Source organism: Ambystoma mexicanum, chromosome 12 (genome assembly GCF_040938575.1).
Source record: "Ambystoma mexicanum isolate Mex_15411 chromosome 12, UKY_AmexF1_1, whole genome shotgun sequence".
Taxonomy (NCBI): domain Eukaryota; kingdom Metazoa; phylum Chordata; class Amphibia; order Caudata; family Ambystomatidae; genus Ambystoma; species Ambystoma mexicanum.
This window is the reverse complement of record NC_090936.1, coordinates 455,539,209-455,556,855: the sequence shown is the minus strand read 5'-3', so window position 1 is coordinate 455,556,855 and position 17,647 is coordinate 455,539,209. Positions and strand designations below refer to the sequence as shown.

Sequence of the window (17,647 nt, the reverse complement as noted above, 5' to 3'; positions counted from 1 at the left end):
AAAATAAGCTAGCTGTAACCAATGACCAAGGATCCCTCTAACGTCTCCTAGTACACAACCTTTCAGCTGCATTTAACCTCGTTGTTCGCAAGATCTTCTGCCATGCACGTCCACCTCTGTCCACTTCTAGCCAGATGCCACCAACTGGATCTCCTCCTTCCAAGCCAACAGATCATTCCAGGTCTTTGCTGGAGATTCCGCCACCACACCCACTTCCTGTGACGTCCAACAAGGTTCTTGTGGATCGCCCACACTGTACAACGTGTACACCAAACCCTTCTTTGACCTCTTAGACGCTCTCTGTGTTTCATATACTAACTATGCGGATGACACACAAATCCTCATTCCCCTCTGTGGAGATCACACCACAGACACTCCTTTCATCAATATCATCTATGAAACTTTCCAGTCCGGGATGGCCACACACAGCTTCTCCAGCATGGGGTCTGGCATGGATTCACATGCTCATGAATATTCCCCGTCGTCAGGCTGGGAATCCTCGGTAAAGAAAAAACCAGTATCAGTTTCGTTTCTGATCTGTCTTTCGTAGTAATAACCAATCACTGGTCTCTGCGTCATACTGACCACAGCCAATGACTGCCCTCTACCTAAGCACCGCCTCTGGCAGCCATCTTCAGATTTTTACCGCACGTTCATGTGTTGGGATCCTCGTGCTATTGCTCTCGAGCGTTAGTGCTATTTTTTCGCGCTTTTTCATAAAAACTTCGATTCTTTCGGTCAAAAGAGCCTCAAGCTCCACCGATCCTACATCCGATCAACGGGGACCCGTGTCGGATTCATCTGTGCCCCTCAAGGGTGAAGATTTCGTCGAGCTACACTTCGGAGGACTCCAGAAGCTTCTCAGGCCCGGTCTCGGAGATGGCCCAGGAGAAGGGAAGCTCGACGCCCGGAAAGCTGTTCAGGGCCTGCCCTGGATGCCAGCTGCAGAACGTCTTCAAGGAGGACGAACACTCTTTCTGCCTTTACTGCCTTCATGGGGACAAGACGCACGTGGAGAAGGACTGTGCGTTTTGCGGCAACATGTCGGAACGGACCATGAAGGACCGCCATCAACGTCTCGCCAGCTGGCTGGAGGGTAAGAGCCCGTCTGGCGAGAAGAAGAAGAAATCTGAGCGGTCTTCTAAGACCTTTGAGGGCGCCCCGGCGACGGGGGCCCAACATAAGGCCAAGCACCGCGAGTCCGCTGGCACCGGGAGCGCCGAACGGTCGGGCTCTACGGGCGCCAGGCAGGGCGCACCCTCCCCGGCACCATCAACCACGAGCCAACGCTCTGGGTCGGGTAAGAGGAAGGCCGAGCACCCGGCGAAGCTCCTGGAGAGACCCCGGTCGAGCTCTAAGGCAGAGGAGGAGCGTGGCAGTGCCCCCTCCCTCAAGGATAAGGCGGTGAGCGCACCTAAGGTGGTGAAGGCCTTGATCCATTCGACCAAGCCCTCTATCGAAACGGTCGCGGCGGCCCTGGCCCAGCCTGTGGAGGCTGCACCAGTGGTGGCGGCCTCGGGGCCCAGAATCTCCCTGCCTCCTCGGAGGGAGTCTTCTTTCGTGCCCATCGATAGGACCCCCGTGAAACCCTCCGTGGTGAAGAAGGGGGGGCAGGGCGTCGTCGTAGATTCGGCCTCAACCTCAGAAGAGGAACTGATCGAGGTCTTAAGCCACGGCCTAGGCGTGGAACAAGACCAGCCCGTCGGAATGGGCCCCGACGCAGGTGACGACGACGACATCGTCGAGGATACCGACGGGGCCCCTGCTCGCCCGTCGGATTCCCCTCTGCCAGCGCCGCAAGACAACTCAGCGGCCATTTTGTTGGCTATACAGTCCTTATGCTCCGAGATAAGGACGAGACTACCGTTACCGACGGAGGAACCTCTCCCGTCGGGGGATCCAGAACCGGGACCTTCTGGTGTTCCCCCTACCAAGAAAAGAAGGATCCATCCACCGCCTCCTTTTCAACCGTCGCGCCCCGTCCAGCCCTCCTCCCCGTCCACCCGAGGGGATGATACGGGGACTGACACGGCAGCGACGGGTACGGACGACGAGGCATACGACGAGGATTTTCCGTCGTCGCCTCCCACCAGGGCTTCTCCGCCCGACGAGATTGGATCGTTCCACTCAATGATCTCCAGGGCATCCGAGCTTTTCCAACTCTGCCCTGAGGAGAAGAAAAAGGAAGGCTTCCTTTACCAACGGCGCGAGACCAAGAGGAAGACGGTCCTCGCAGTGCCTCTGTTGGACGACATTTGGGATGAGGGCCTTTCCCTCCTCAAGAACCCTTCCACGACGCCAGCGAAAAGAGACCGGTACGAGAAAAAGTACCGGGTCCCGGACTCGGCCCCCCTATGCCTCCGGGCGCAGCCTACCCCGGACTCCGTCGTCTCCGCGGCAGCCAGGAAGAAAGCGGGGGGGGGTGCGGCCTCCACGTCGACTTCCCCGCCGGACGGCGAGGGAAAGAAATTGGATGCCATGGGACGCAGAGTCATCTCGTCGGCGGCGACGACGATTAAAGCGGCCAACGCCTTGGCTATCGTGGCCCGCTTCGACAGGGAACTCTGGTACAAGATAGCTCCCCTGCTGGATTTTCTGCCGGACGACAAGAGGGCGGAGGCCCTTGAGATCCTGCAGGAAGGTGAGGTGGCCTCGGACCACGCCATCACCGTGGCGACGGACATCGCCGACACTGGGTTCCGCCAGATGGGCAACGGCGTTTGCCTTCGACGTCGCGGATGGCTCAAGGCTACGGACTTTCGGCAGGACGTCCAGACCAGGGTCCTGGACATGCCCTTCGACGGGAACAACCTGTTTGGGAAGACAGTGGACGATTCCCTTCAGGCCATCAAGGCGGATACTGAGACGGCCCGGGCCCTTGGAGTACTGCAGCAACGGCGGACGCCCTTTCGGAGCGGCGGAGGCAAGGGCGCCTCCAAAGGTTCCGGCGGCGGTTTCGCTTCCTACCGTCAAGCGGCCCGCTCGTCGTCGCAAGAGGCCTACAGAGGACGAGGCAAGTCTGGCGGACCCCGCCGTCGTCGCCAAGGAGGCCAAGGCGGCAAGGCCGCGTCCAAGCAGGATTGAACCGGCCGTGGGGTCGGGCCCCCACCGAAGCACCCCGGTGGGAGGCCGGCTGGCGGGCTTCGTCAGCGTGTGGGAGTCCATCTCCACCGACCGTTGGGTGCTGGACGCCCTGGCCCGGGGCCACGCGCTCGAGTTTCAAAGAAGGTGCCCGCGCGTCCCCCCCGTGGCCAGGAAAGAACTTCACGTCCCTCAACTTCTCCTGGAGGTAAAGGCGATGCTCAGAAAGGGCGCCATCGAACTCGTCCCAAAGAGGCTTCGGGGCTCCGGAGTCTACTCGGCGCCGCGAGGGGATTCACGTCTACCCCTACCTGGACGACTGGCTCATCCGCGCCAAGACGAGGGAGCTCGCCGTGGTCCACACGGCAAGGACCGTCCAACTCCTCACGGACCTGGGATTCTCCGTGAACTACGCCAAATCCCACCTGGTGCCCGCGCAAGTCGCACTGTTTCTGGGAGCGAGGCTCGACACAGTGTCCCTTCTGGCCTCCCCGTCGGAGGAGAGGACCAGGACCATCTTGGGCAAGGTGCAACGGATGTTGGTGGCCGACGCGGCCAAGGTGAGGTCCATCAAGTCCCTCCTCGGGATGATGTCTTCCTGCATCTACCTCATTCCCATGTGTAGGCTCCGGATGCGCCCGTTGCAAGAGTTCCTGGATACGCGCTGGATCCAGACGACGGGCAGCTTCGAGGAAAGGATCAAGCTCGACGAGAGTTTCCGACGAGCGATACGGTGGTGGGGCACCCGCGCGCATCTGACGGCGGGCATGGACTTCCAGACCCCAGCCCACCAGGTGACTGTGACCACGGATGCCTCCCTAGAAGGGTGGGGAGCGCACACCGAAAATCTGCACGCAAGGGGACTCTGGCTCCCGACGGAGAAGTCCCTGCATATCAACGTCCTGGAGCTCCGTGCAGTGTTTAGGGACCTCAGGTCCTTCCTTCCGTCCCTCAAGGGCAAGGTGGTGAGGATCTTCACCGACAACACCACCACCATGTTTTACATCAGGAAACAGGGCGGAACCAGGTCCCCAGCGCTGTCCAAGGAGGCGCAGGACCTGTGGCATTGGGCCGTCGCCCAAGGGATTCTTCTGGTGCCGTTTCATCTGGCAGGGATAAAAAACACCATTGCCGACTCACTCAGCAGGGAGCTGCGCTCGTGCCACGAGTGGGAACTACGGCAGGATCTGGTGGATCGCCTCTTCCGACGGTGGGGCACACCCCAGATCGACCTGTTCGCGACGGCGACGAACACCAAGTGCCGGAGGTTCGCCAGCAGGTTTCCCCAGACGAGGAGCATGGGCGATGCTTTCTCGTTCCCCTGGGAGGGCCTGTTCCTCTACGCGTTCCCTCCCTTGCCTCTGCTAATCCGGCTCGTCAACCAGCTCAAGAGGTCACGGTGCAGGATGATCCTCGTCGCACCTGCGTGGCCGAGGCAGATATGGTTCCCGGACCTTCTGGACTTGTCGGCGTCCCCGCCAATCAAGCTGCCGGCGGACGCGGATCTACTCTCCAGGGAAGGAGGCGCCATCCTCCACCACGACCCGAGGTCGCTGAACTTGCAGGCCTGGCTCCTGCAGCGCTAGAGTTTGGAGGATACGACATACCGGCCGATTGCAGAGAGGTTCTTGCAAAGGCCAGGGCGTCCTCGACTCTTAAATGCTACGGACACAAATGGAAGAGGTTCTCTGTCTGGTGCCACGCACAGAAGATTAACCCTCTACGGATTACGGCTCCTCAAGTGCTGCCGTACCTGCTGACGCTGGCCAAAGCTGGTCTGGCACACGCGTCCATCAAGATTCATCTTGCTGCGATCTCCCGATACACCAGAACCACGGGCCGGACGTCCTTGTGGTCTCATCGTCTGGTGAAAGAGTTCATGAAGGGACTGTTCAGATCGTTCCCGCCGGTGAAGGCTCCGGCCCCGGCGTGGGAGCTCAACGTGGTGCTGACCAAACTCATGGGACCTCCGTTCGAGCCTCTGCACTCGGCCCCGTTGAAGTTTCTATCGTGGAAAACAGCTTTTCTTGTGGCCATCACCTCCGCACGACGAGTGGGAGAGATCCAGGCCCTTTCCTGCAAGGCCCCGTACTTGACTTTCCACGACACGAGGGTAGTGCTCAGGACGCACCCCTCCTTCATGCCCAAGGTACCGTCGGACTTTCATCTCAACGAACCCTTGGTGTTACCTGTGTTCTTCCCGTCGCCTTCGTCGCCGGCTGAGAGGACTTTGCACTCGCTGGATGTAGCTAGAGCGCTGAAGTTCTACGTGGACCGCACGAAAGGTTTTCGGAAGACGTCACAACTCTTTGTGAACTTTGGACCTGTCAATCAGGGGAAGGCTCTCTCGAAGGCTTCCATCTCCAGATGGCTCTCCGGCTGTATCATGTACTGTCACCGGTTGGCAAACCGACCGCTGCCTGGCCGTCCGAGAGCCCATTCCACCAGAGCGATCGCAGCTACCACGGCGTTCCTATCTGGTGTGCCCCTGCTGGACATATGCAGGGCTGCTACGTGGAGGTCGACGCACACCTTCACGAAATTCTACTGCGTCGACCGGGATTCCAGGGAGGAGTCCAGGGTCGGCCAAGCAGTGCTGCGCAACCTGTTCGCCTGAGGTGAGCCTGGTGAGGAGGTAAGATGCTTAATGTTGAGTTGATGTGATGCTTAATGTTGAGCCTTTGCCACCTCCCGTGGTTGTGCATGTGTGTACTGCTATGTATTCTTTATTCATGAGCATGTGAATCCATGCCAGACCCCATGCTGGAGAAGGAACAAGTTACTTACCTGTAACTGTTGTTCTCCAGCATGGGTCTGGCATGGATTCACATGCGAACCCTCCCGCCTACCCCTCTGCGGCTCTTCACTTGGTCATACTGCCACTTCACGTGCTTCCAAATCTGAAGATGGCTGCCAGAGGCGGTGCTTAGGTAGAGGGCAGTCATTGGCTGTGGTCAGTATGACGCAGAGACCAGTGATTGGTTATTACTACGAAAGACAGATCAGAAACGAAACTGATACTGGTTTTTTCTTTACCGAGGATTCCCAGCCTGACGACGGGGAATATTCATGAGCATGTGAATCCATGCCAGACCCATGCTGGAGAACAACAGTTACAGGTAAGTAACTTGTTCCTTATGCATCAATGATGACAAAACTGAGCTCCTCACCATTGACCTAGCCGCACGCCTTCCCAAATTACATGCAGACTGCAAAACTTTCACCATCGATGGTCACAAAATACCGGTCGCATCATCTGTCAAAACTCTCAGCGTCTTCCTCGACTCCGAACTCACCTTGACTCCCCAGGTCAACCACATTGCTGCCTCCTCAGGGTATGCAATCAAACTTATCAACGCCAGTAAGCCATTCCTCTCCTCCCAGAATCACCTAGACATTGACCGAGCCCTGATTGAATCCAAATTGGACTATTGCAATGCCCTACTGTGTGGAACCTCAGAGAAAAATATACACAAACTCCAAACCATTCAAAATAACGCTCTGCGTGCAGCACTTGACATCAACAGATGTGCCCACATATGGGAAGCCAGAAAGTATGCCCACTGGCTCCGGGTCAAGGACAGGATCAAATTCAAGACACTCTCCATCACCTATAAATGTATTGCTAATGAGGCTCCCCAATACCTCGTGGACACCATCAAAAAACATTCTTCATCCAGGCCTACTCGATCCGCCTACAAACTCTGGCTCATCACACCTCGCTTCAACAGGAAAAGAGCATGCAGCACCAGCTTCTTAGCACGTGCCCCAGCCCTCTGGAACGAGCTGTCGACTCAACAGCGTAATGAACCCTCGTACCATGTCTTCAGGAAACACCTCAAGACTTTGCTCTTTCACTAAGATTAAACATTTCAGCTCATGGAGCATTCACAGCTCATGTACCCTCCTCTTCCATGCTCCCCAACCCCCTCCTTCGCAACTAGCCCCTGTGGGCTTTGTGCGCTCATATAAATGTACTAAATAAATAAATGAGGTTGGTCATTATGGTCAATGCAATTGGAAAAGGGCGACTGTGCAGTAAAAAAAAGGGGACATGTACAACAGTGCACCGAAAAGGTGTAACAATAAGAGGCCAATGTGTTAGGACAGTTTTTCTGAAGTCCAACTAAGGCGTTAGTAAAACCATTCAACTGAGGCAGTACAAGACTCCACTCTTAGTATAAGGCTGTACCACCTGAGTTCATGGTAGCATAGACAGAGCAGCCAGGCTTATCTTAGGAGGGAGAAGGGCTGTAGAATCAGTACAAATGAAATTGTAATACAAATGGTCCAAAGAAACACTAAAACACTATGGGCCTCATTACGAACCTGGCGGAACGGGTTAATGGGCTTCGCAAAAGGAGGCAGACCCGTTAAATCGTTCCGCCACATTACGAGGTGCCCTTGCGGGACCCGGTAAGGACGCCTGGTAAAACCAGGCATCGTTACCGGGTCCCGCAAGGGGAAGAGGGAGAAAACAACGGGCCACTCATAATCGGCCCGTTGTTTGCTCCCTCTCCTATTCTTATTCAGGGCTATGGGGGCTGAAATGGGAATGGGGAAGGTCCGGGCCTGGGTTCCTGGAGGGCGGAATTACCGGGCCCTCCAAACTCAGAATGGCCCAGTAATTCCCCATTCTGGAAACCCAGACGCGATTTCGGAGGTAATGAGGCCCAATGTATGTAAATTACAAATATAAAAACACAACACTATACTTGACGGTACACAGACCAAAGTATACTCCTTATTTGGAACACTTAACAGTAGTTCTAGGGAAGTCAAAACCTTTTCATACACATTCAGTATAGGTCACAACTATTCTTGGGGAATAAAAACCAATGGTTACTTTCACAATTACATGCAGTAATGCAAGGGCAGTAGACCCTACCAGTTGTACAGTGACTCTCAGTACAAATCACATAATCCGTCAACTGGACAATATACTTTTCACAAATAGTGGAACACTTATTCCAGGTAGAGTAAAAACCTATAACTACTTTTGTGATAACACACAGTTATACTAGGTGAGTAAAACCTAAGGATCTTCAATTACAGGTGCTTTTGAGATCAGTTAAACACAGCTTGAGATAAGCAGTAACTCTGGTAACTTATTTTTGGATGGCACACAGGTAACTCAAGGTAAGTACAACCCATATACTTTTTTAATCTTACAAGGAGTCCAGGTTAGATATTTCCCAACTAGACAAGTGACTGATGTAAGACTTATAAGGGACGGTCAGAAACACAGACTCTGGGTTAGAAAGCACAGGGAAAGTAAACCCTAATGCTACACTTTACGGAATGACTGAAAGTTATTCTAGGTAGGCATCAACCTAATACCGACTTATTCTGCATAGGGTAACAGCAAGTCAGGGCAAGAAAGACCCAGTTGGGGGACACTCATACAATTATCCTAACAGGACTAATCTGGTGATACCAAATGTTGGAGGACACTCATACAATTACCCTGCAGGAATAATCTGGTGAAACCAACACATTATTTTTGGGAAGAGGCACAACCTAATCACAGGAGTGTAATATACCTTCACATCTACTTTCTATTAGAATGGCAAAACGGTTTATAGGGAAAGAAAGATGTTAACCATACTTTTAAGAATAGTGCATCACATATCCAAGGTAAGTAAGAACTTTTGTAACTGTTCACTCTTAGAGTTACAGTTACCCACCAACTCATTTACAAGTAAGTAACTTTTAAACACGTATTCTCTTTTCTAGGCAAAAGGCCCAAACCCTTAAACGTCTTGCCCTTATTCTTGGAGCATGAGTGTTCTCAGTGGCAGAAGGGGGGGTCACTAGGATCTAGTGTCCAACAGGCAGTAACAGGATAGGTTCTTAAGTAGCAAAAGTCAGAGTTCCTTAGGAAGACTGGGCCAATAGGTGAGTAATTTACTTCTGAGTTTTAGAGGGTCCAGGGGCTTCACAGAAGGCGCCATAGCAGGATTCTAGCAGTGGGACTGGATGCACTGGACGAGAGGCCTCCACATCACAGAAAACACCCCACAGCTACACAGAAATCCTAACAGACTTAAGGTAAGTACATACCCAAGTTGACACAGTGCCTCAGCACTGAAGAAGGTTTTTCAGCAGGAGTACTTCAGAATCTGCAGCCAAATACCCGGTCACTGGATTTCTTGTTGTGGTGACTGAAAACAAGACCTCAGAAGGAACTTTGTAGCAGGGATCGATGAAGAATACTCTAGGCAAGGTTTTCCTCATGGCTGAATGTAGTTCTGTGGATTTGGTGCCTTTTCAAGGAGCACAGAAGAAGACAGAAAATTGTGGTAGAATTCTCGTTGCTACAAAGATCCAGCACTCTGTTGACGGTACTTTACAGACTTGATTCATGTCTCTGGAGATCCACCAGAATGCGCACGAAGTTTCAGAGAGATTCGGAATTCTTAAGACCAAGCACCGCACAGTGGCTCAAGGAACCAGGGTATTGGGGTATTGCAGCAGCGCAAGGTCGCAGCAATACGTGGGATGGCTCAAAATGCAGGTCTTCTTGAGTCTAATGGGTCTCATCAGCCTCTGTGTCAGGGTCATCGTTTACGGAGTCCCCAGATTGATTGGAAGGAAGGTCTACTGCAGGCTCTGGTTACACAGCAGGCTCGCCGCTCGCTGGAAATCGTTTCATCCGCTTTTCCTTCATCATCCTCTTTGGTTTTGGTTCCAGTGGTTGACTTGTCTTCAGCTTCCAGGTTCACAGTATTTAATAGGAACTACAGCGCAACTTCTGCATTCTCACCCTGCATTTTACAACAAGTGGCGGTCTGATTGTCCAATCAAGACAGCCAGCCCCCCACTGTGATTTGTCCCCATCCAGGCATAGAGGAAGACAAAGACTCATCCACAACCAGAACAACTGTCTGGGTCCGGAAAGTGACATAGGAAGGCTAAGTGGCTAAGCCCCTATCCTATCGGCCATATTGGTCCCCAAGTATTCCCAAACATACAAGAGTCATGCCACAGTGAGATAGCGAAGGAACTCACTGGGGAAAAAGGTTATGGCATCACAAAGAACAAGCAAAAAGTGAAGTGCCTTCACAAAAGGGAGCAAAAAAGAATGTTCTCCCATACACACATCACTCAAACTGAAATGACACTTGTGTCACTGAAATCATTGTGATCTTAATGAAGATACTCCATTGTCACTGGTACAGGACCAAGTGATGTTTGCAATGGAATGACACATTCCTCCCTGGTTCCAGCATGTATGCTGACATCACACAACTCACTGAAATTACACACTTGTAAATAACAGCACACTATTTTCAGTGGAGTCACACCATCCACACCAAAATAACACCATTTCATATGTCACACCTACCACCCAAGAACATGTGCAATCTCCCTAAAGTGATGGCTTTAGGGAGAAGTCGCACTGCGATCAATGAGATCACACTTTACCAGTGGAGTTCGACAGATGTCGTGCTGCTTTCACTGATATCGCATTATTGCTTCTCGCATCACTCTGCTCACTAGAAGTCGATTCGAGTAACCATGTACTCACGACGATGACTGCTATTTAATAACAGTGCTGTATCTTCTTCTTTCTGTGTCCTAGGCTGGAAGACTTGCCTCACTGTACACAATCCATGTCCAGGAATACCTGACCTGTCTGAGGTGCTCGGTAGAAAGAACGAGGGACAGCAGCCTGATCGCCCTGCCACTTCCAGTCTCTAACCCCAGATTCAAAAGGCCAACATCACTGGTAGAATCCAGCATTCTCTATCACTGTCTAATGGCACTATCTACCATTGAAGATTGCATTTGTTCAAGATAACATGCCTTAATTCAATTGTGTTTTATTGTCTATGCTACTAATACAAAACAACTGTATCACAGTCCTTCATGGACTGTATGTTAAGAACATGTCCCCCACAAGCATGGATCTGGGACGATTGTATTGCAAAGCCTGCAACACTGTCACTTCTCTCTTAGGAGCATGGCATGGGACCACAATTAAGGAAGTCTGTTTCCATCTGTGTATTTCACCTTTCTCAAGGGACCATGGACACTTATATTTACACAGAAAGCGATTAATGAAAGCTATTCAATTATACATATTTCCTACTCTGTGATCTGTCCTGTGCTATTGAAGTTTCTTGGCTGATCAGAAAGCTTTGATTCCAGCTACTAAAAACATGTTAAATACTTCTACATAATGTGGATGTTCCTCCATTGTATATGGCACAGTCATACACCCTGGTACTGTAGAGCTATGGGCATTTATGATTTTTCACTCAAACAGAAAGGAGCCTTTTCCTCCATAGGCCTATAAAGCATTTGGAAGTGATTGGTTTTGTGATAGTCACGTAGAACGTACCTTCATAGAAATATTTTGCGCTTTTATTGGTATTAGTAAATCTATTCTTTTTGCAGCATTCACATTGACTAAAATGGAACTCCCAGCATATCTGCATATGGTTTATGTGATCCTGGATGGATTTTCGGATTGATATATTTTTCAACCGACTCCATGCGTTAGCTACCTTGTTTTTGGGGACACTCGTAAATTGGTATAGCAACCAGTGCATGAGGAATTCAGCCCCCACATTGAAATCCATTTTTTAATGTTAAATGATATTTATACCGTGCACTATCACCACCGGAGTGGTTCCCTGGCGCTCTGGCAGATCTGAAAGGGAAGAGGGTGGGGTGGGTTAGTAGGATTGAGCGGGAAAATAGCATGGGAGCTGTGATGTGCTGTTGGCAGCATCAGTTCAGTTGACACCGTTCACTGATGTTAGGTGTGCTTTTCGGTTGGTTGCCATCATATGCTGTTGTGCAAGACTATGGGCCTCATTACGAGGTTGGAGATAGCCATGGAGCTATTAGCTCCATGGCTGCCTCCAAAACGTTACCGACTCCGCCCTGGTGAATGGAGCAATTACCGGTCCATTCCAAGGTTGGCGGGACCGATAATTCCCCATTCACCAGGGCCCTTCCCCATTCCCATTTGAGCCCCCATGTGTTCAAAAGTAAACTGTTGGTGCTCTGTAGCCAGAGCCTATAATACTAACCTGTGGTTTTTAATTACTAAGAGTTGTCCAAGGTCAAAATAAATAATTTATTTTTCTACATTCTGCCCAACTTGTATTATGAAGTGCCCTCCACCACTCTTCTAAGTCTAAACCTTGCTGCTCAGACACACTACCCAGATAGAGTTTGACTTGACATTAGTGTCTTTCCGTGTTCACCAGAATAGTGTGTCCACAGGTCTGATTCTGAAAATCCATCTTAACAATGAGAATCTTGAAAACCCACCAACCCAGGATGCAGAGTTGAGTATTTACAGTGATGGATTCTGAAAACACAGTTCCACAAAAGCAGAACAACGGGTAAGTAAAGGCTTCTTTTTAATAGGCAAAATGAAGGGTCCAGTCACCCAGGGACTTGTACCCTGAGACAACAATGACCCCAACGGCCCAGATGAAGAACAATCATCCTTCACAAGACTGGGAACCACCATAGTAAAATTAAATCAACAATAGAAATGGCTCCAGGAGAATGGAGGAAATTGCACACAGCAGACCAAGGCGGCTCAGCAGGAAACTGTGGATAGGACACCAGTAACAACCAGAAAAGTGATGGGTGGAAGGTTGTGGGTGTATCTGAACCACTGGCACTGCTCTGGGCAACCTTCCAGACCACCGTTTTTTTATCCCGTCTGTGCCACTGAAGAAGGGGTCCAGCCATATGCAAATCAGTGAGGTACTGCCACCAATGGTAGCAGCCCAGTCCAAACTTCTAGGCCAGGTCCCCTCTGAACAGAAACACAAGCAATCACAGAGATGTTTTGGCTTTGTTGGGACGCCTCAGTGAGGTGTAGCTTGGGTTCCTGTGGTGCAGCGAGCAAGAGACCCACGTCTGGGCAAACCCTCTCTCACATAGGGAGACAAACTACAACCGGATTACAAACACATCTCCACAATCTAGTCCTCACAGGACAAGGCTACATTGTTGTGTGACAAGGCCGCAGTGTTGTGTGACGCAGGTGTTTGGCGACGCAGGTGTTTGGCAACGAAGAGGTCGGAACACAGAGTACGAGTATGCAGTGCAGCCGTCAACCAGTATTGACCGCAAGATCAGACCGGTGTGGACCGGGCTTCCATCACTGTTTCTGTACATTCCCCTGCATTTTCTCCTGCTAGGTGACTGTATTAGCCTCTATCACTGTTCTTGCATTTCTCCTGCATTCTCTGCTTTTCTCCTCTATGCGAACGTTCCTGGGTGTGCTTGTAAACGGCTTGCTGTGTCCACTAGGCCTTTCTCCTTTTCTCTAGGTTCCCTCTTACTCTGCGATCACTACAGTTGCCCTTCAGGACTTTTTCCTCTCTGGGTTGAGCTGAGCCTGGTGGGCTCCCACCGCTGTTTCCACTCACTGCTTGTTGCTGCCCTTTTTTACTTATCTCCATATGCGCTCTGTTGTTGCCCATTGTTCCCACTGTTTACCCCCCTTTTCTCCCAAATCCCCTCCTTGTGCACCCTGTGTGGTGTAGTTCTGTACGGTGTTTCCTTCTCTTCTCCCTTTCTCACCTGCCCTTTCTCCTTCCTCTTTCACACCCACCAGGGTGCTCTTAATTTCCCCCATCTTCTCTAATCGCTTTTCTATCTCCTATCCTACTCTTCACACTAAGACTAGAAGGAAGAAGCTCAAGAAGGACACCCTGGTCTCCAATCCAGGACTTCCTCTCACTGACACCTATGTCAGCGCTTCCTCCAGTCAGACACTCCCAGACATCCTCTTTGTCCTTCCTTCTCCTGACCTATGGACCCTTCATATGGTTGCACTTATCTCTCCTTCCTCCTCTTCTCCCATTCCTGGTGGCACCCGGTCTGGGGTCCTCCTGGCCTCCTTCCAGTCCTCCAGAGTCATCATTAATGTCTTTCTAAATGGCACTGTCATGGTCCATGGCCCTCAGCCCAATCTCATACTATTTGATAGGCACCTCCCTCGCTCATCAACTTCCTTCTGTCTCCTGCTACTCCTACTGCTTCTCTGGCTCCTCTGCCACCACCTGCTTCTACTGCTTTGGCTTCTATGCCATCTACCACTTCTCTGGCTCCTCAGCCACCTCTGTCCTCCACCTCTCCGGCTCCCTTGCCATCCATTTCCTCTCTGTCTCCTCTGCTGCCTTCACCTCCCACATCTCTGGCTCCTCTGCCACTTCCAATGGGTACTTCTTTCCCTGTACCCCTCCCTGGAAGTCTTTCAAAAAGGGCAACCTGCTCTACATGGTGACTCTCAACTCTCGCTCTGCTGTTAAACACTCCTCTGACATCTGTCACCACCTTGAACACCTGGATCTAGATGTTCTCGCTCTTATCGAGACATGGTTCAAGGCCAGCTCTGTCACGAGTTTTGACACACTCTTCCGTGAGGTCTACAATTTCCTCTCTGAGCCCAGGCCCAACAGGCCCAGAGGCGGAGTGGCCCTGATCTTTCCTGAGTGGATCCCTGCTTTCATCATCCCCACTCAGTGTAACGCTCACCTGGCTCCCACGGAGGCGCTGGTCTAGTCTGGGTTGCTGTGGCCTCTTCAAGCGTGATGCGCAGAACTCGGACCACCGATTGAACAGGACCCCCAAATCTTGCTTGTCTGGCCCGTAGGAATATCCTTCTGCAGATGAGAAAGGGATTAACTGTCTGCAGAATAGTGTGCTTGCTCCCCCCTTTCCCCCTTCGTTCTTCTCTGACTTCCTCCAAAACCCCCGGTTTAAGCTCACCTTATGGTTTGGAAGGATGAACTCTCCATCCTGCTTCTGGTGCAGGGGCGCGCGTTCGTCCAGTTACTTCACTGGTTTTCAGAATGGCGCTGGCAGAATCCACTTGACTTTTCTGAGCGATACGCCGTAAGTATGAAGATACAAAAGTTCAAGTGTGAGCCTCTTTTTATGTTGTCTTCCTAACCTGTGATCTGTCCTTTATTTCAGGTGCAGAACGAAGGCGATGCGTTGAGGGGTTAAATTGCCGATGGTAAAATCAGGTGAGTTAGTGATGAGGGCGACCCCTCTAAATGTCTTTATAATTCCCAAGTAATGTCTTTTGTCCTTTCCCCATAGGGGCCGGGGTGCAGTACCTGCCAACGAAGCGGCGCCGACCCGAAATGTGGAATGGTTCACCAAGAAAAGCCGGTAAGTATTATGGCTGAAAATTCGGCTTTCCTCCTGTGTTCCCTCTGCTCACCTTTTGTCTCTTCTTCTCTCCCCTAGGTGCAGAGATGTGGCGACCGCTGCTGACAGCCGCGATGGAGCCGGGAGATGTCTCGAGAACAGGTGAGTGAAGCGCGGCGCTGCAGCGAGCAACGCAATGCTTTTAAATGGAAGTCTTTCTTCAAGAATGCTGGTGTGAAGATTCCGGATGCAGGTAAGAAGTTTGAATAAGTTCTTGGTTTTCACCTTTCTCTTCTCTTCTTTCCTTACAGGTGTTCCAGGTTCGAGGCGGGCGTGGCTGGAGTCCAGGTGCAGGAGCAGACATGGTGAGCATTCAGCTGCTGGGATGCAGAACAACGCGAAGCACGTGTGGCTGTCCGGGCGTGGCTTAAATAGCCTTGGAAGAAGTCCTAGGTAAGTATTCTTCCACAGCCCCACCCAAGTAACAAAATAGTCCCTTCAGTAAAATAGTCCCTCCTAAGCCTCATTTGGCTTGGGTCTTCATGCAGCATGGTCTGCATCAGGTGAGTATGCAGCATGGTCTGCATCAGGTAAGTGCACCAAAACCTTTCCTTTATGAGCCTGGCGCCTATGGCGCCAGGACTGATGTCCAAAATGAGCCTGGCGCCAAGAGCGCCGGGACAGAGTCCAAAAAGCCCCTATAAGGGGCCGCTGGTCTTTTACCCGGGGGCATGATGCCTGCTCCCGGGGGTGCTGGGCCTGGCCTGGTGCTCCGGGGGTAGGCATCCATGACACTCAGACCTATTCCTCCTTTGAATGCCTGGTCTGCAGGCTCTCTATCTCTCGCAGCCTCTCTCTGACCTTGGCCAACATCTTCGGGCCACCTGGCCAGGTCACCCTCTTACTCTCTGAATAGGCTCACCTCACTTCCTCTCTCCTTTCCTCTACCTCCCAGCTTTTCCTCCTTCGGGATCTCAACATTCATCTGGATTCCCCAGACTCCTCTGGCCTTTTCCGCAATCTCTGCGACTCTCTTTCCCTCTCCATTCTACCCTCTGGTCCAACTCACTCTGCTGGACACACCTTGGATGTTTTCATCTCTTCAGACATCCCCTTCTCTAATCCTCTCACTACTCCTCTCTCCTGGACTGACCACTTTCTTCTTTCTTCTCACCTTAAGCTTCCTGTCCCCTTGGCAAAGGCCCACCCAGCACCGACACCTTCCTTCGCGGTCATTCAACCTATGAAGTGAGTGTCCGTGGTCACCTTTGCCTCCAATTTCTCTCCCCCTCCTACTCTGGCGGCTGAGTCCCAACCTGACACAGCCCTTTCCAACCTTCACCTATCCATCTCTAACACTCGGGATATCCTTGCCCCTGTCATGAGGATCCGCCTGAAGCCTGCCACCAAGTGCAACTCCTGGTATAACTCTGATCTGGCTGCTCTGAAATGCAAGGGCAGAGTAGCTGAACTGAAGTGGGGAGCTTCGGGTGCACCTTCTGACAAATTGGCCTGCTGCCTGCTCCAAAAGCAATACAGACTCTCCATCTTCTCTAAGAAGATGGTCCATATTCAAGCCCACATCTCTGCGGCCTCTAACAACATGGTCAAACTTTTAAAAATCTGCAAGGAGCTGGCCAATCCTAGTGCAGTATCTACCTCTTCTACACCTACCCAGGCCCTCTGCATGGCTCTGGCTTCTCCTTTCACCATTAAAACCAAGGGTATTCTGTCCCCACTCGTCTCCTCTTCTCCACTCTTTCCCTCTATCTCTCTCAGGCCCTCCTTGGCCGCCCCCTCGTCTCCTTATCGCCTCCCTCTTTCCTGTAACACCTGATGATGTTTCTAGATAAGTCCAGTCTGTGAAAGCCTTATCCAAACAGGTGACCCCTTGCTCCTCTAAAACCATTAAGAACAATATTGGTTCACCAGCATGGGGTCTGGCATGGATTCACATGCTTATGAATATTCCCTGTCGTCAGGCTGGGAATCCTCAGTAAAAGAAAAACAGTTTCAGTTTTGTTTCTGAACTGTCTTTCCCCTATAAACCAATCACTGAGCTCTGGGTCATACTGCCCCTAGCTAATGATTGCCCTCCACCTAAGCTCCTCCCTGGGCAGCCATCTTTATATTTTTGCAGCACGTTCAAGTGTTGGTAGTTCTTATGTTTTGCTCTTCGAGCTTTTCTGCGTTTTCACACTTTTTTGATAGGAGAACTCTGTTTTTCGGTCAATCGAGCCCGTGTGCTCTATCGATTACCCTTCTGATTAACAGGGACCCGTTTTTCTGCATCTTTCTCGCCCCACAAGGGCAGAATTCATCAAGTGTTTTTCTTGGAAGCTTCCAGAAGTTCTTCAGGCCTACACTGCGTGGATCATGTCAGATGAGAAGGACGGTGCTTCCCTCTTCAAGCTCTGCTCCGACTGCG

General features: G+C 51.4%; 1 protein-coding gene across 4 annotated transcripts in view; it reads left to right on the top strand.

Moving 5' to 3' along the window:
- Positions 1-17,647, top strand: part of USP18 (ubiquitin specific peptidase 18) — a 376,292-nt gene that overhangs the window by 228,055 nt on the left and 130,590 nt on the right. For all 4 annotated transcript variants that reach the window (XR_011281791.1, XR_011281790.1, XM_069628683.1 and 1 more), the window contains one exon: positions 10,667-10,813. Coding sequence is in view for 2 of the 4 variants with exons in the window: in XM_069628683.1 (XP_069484784.1) it covers positions 10,667-10,813 (147 nt within the window). In the remaining 2 variants the exon portion in view is untranslated. The remainder of the gene's footprint in view (positions 1-10,666; positions 10,814-17,647) is intronic.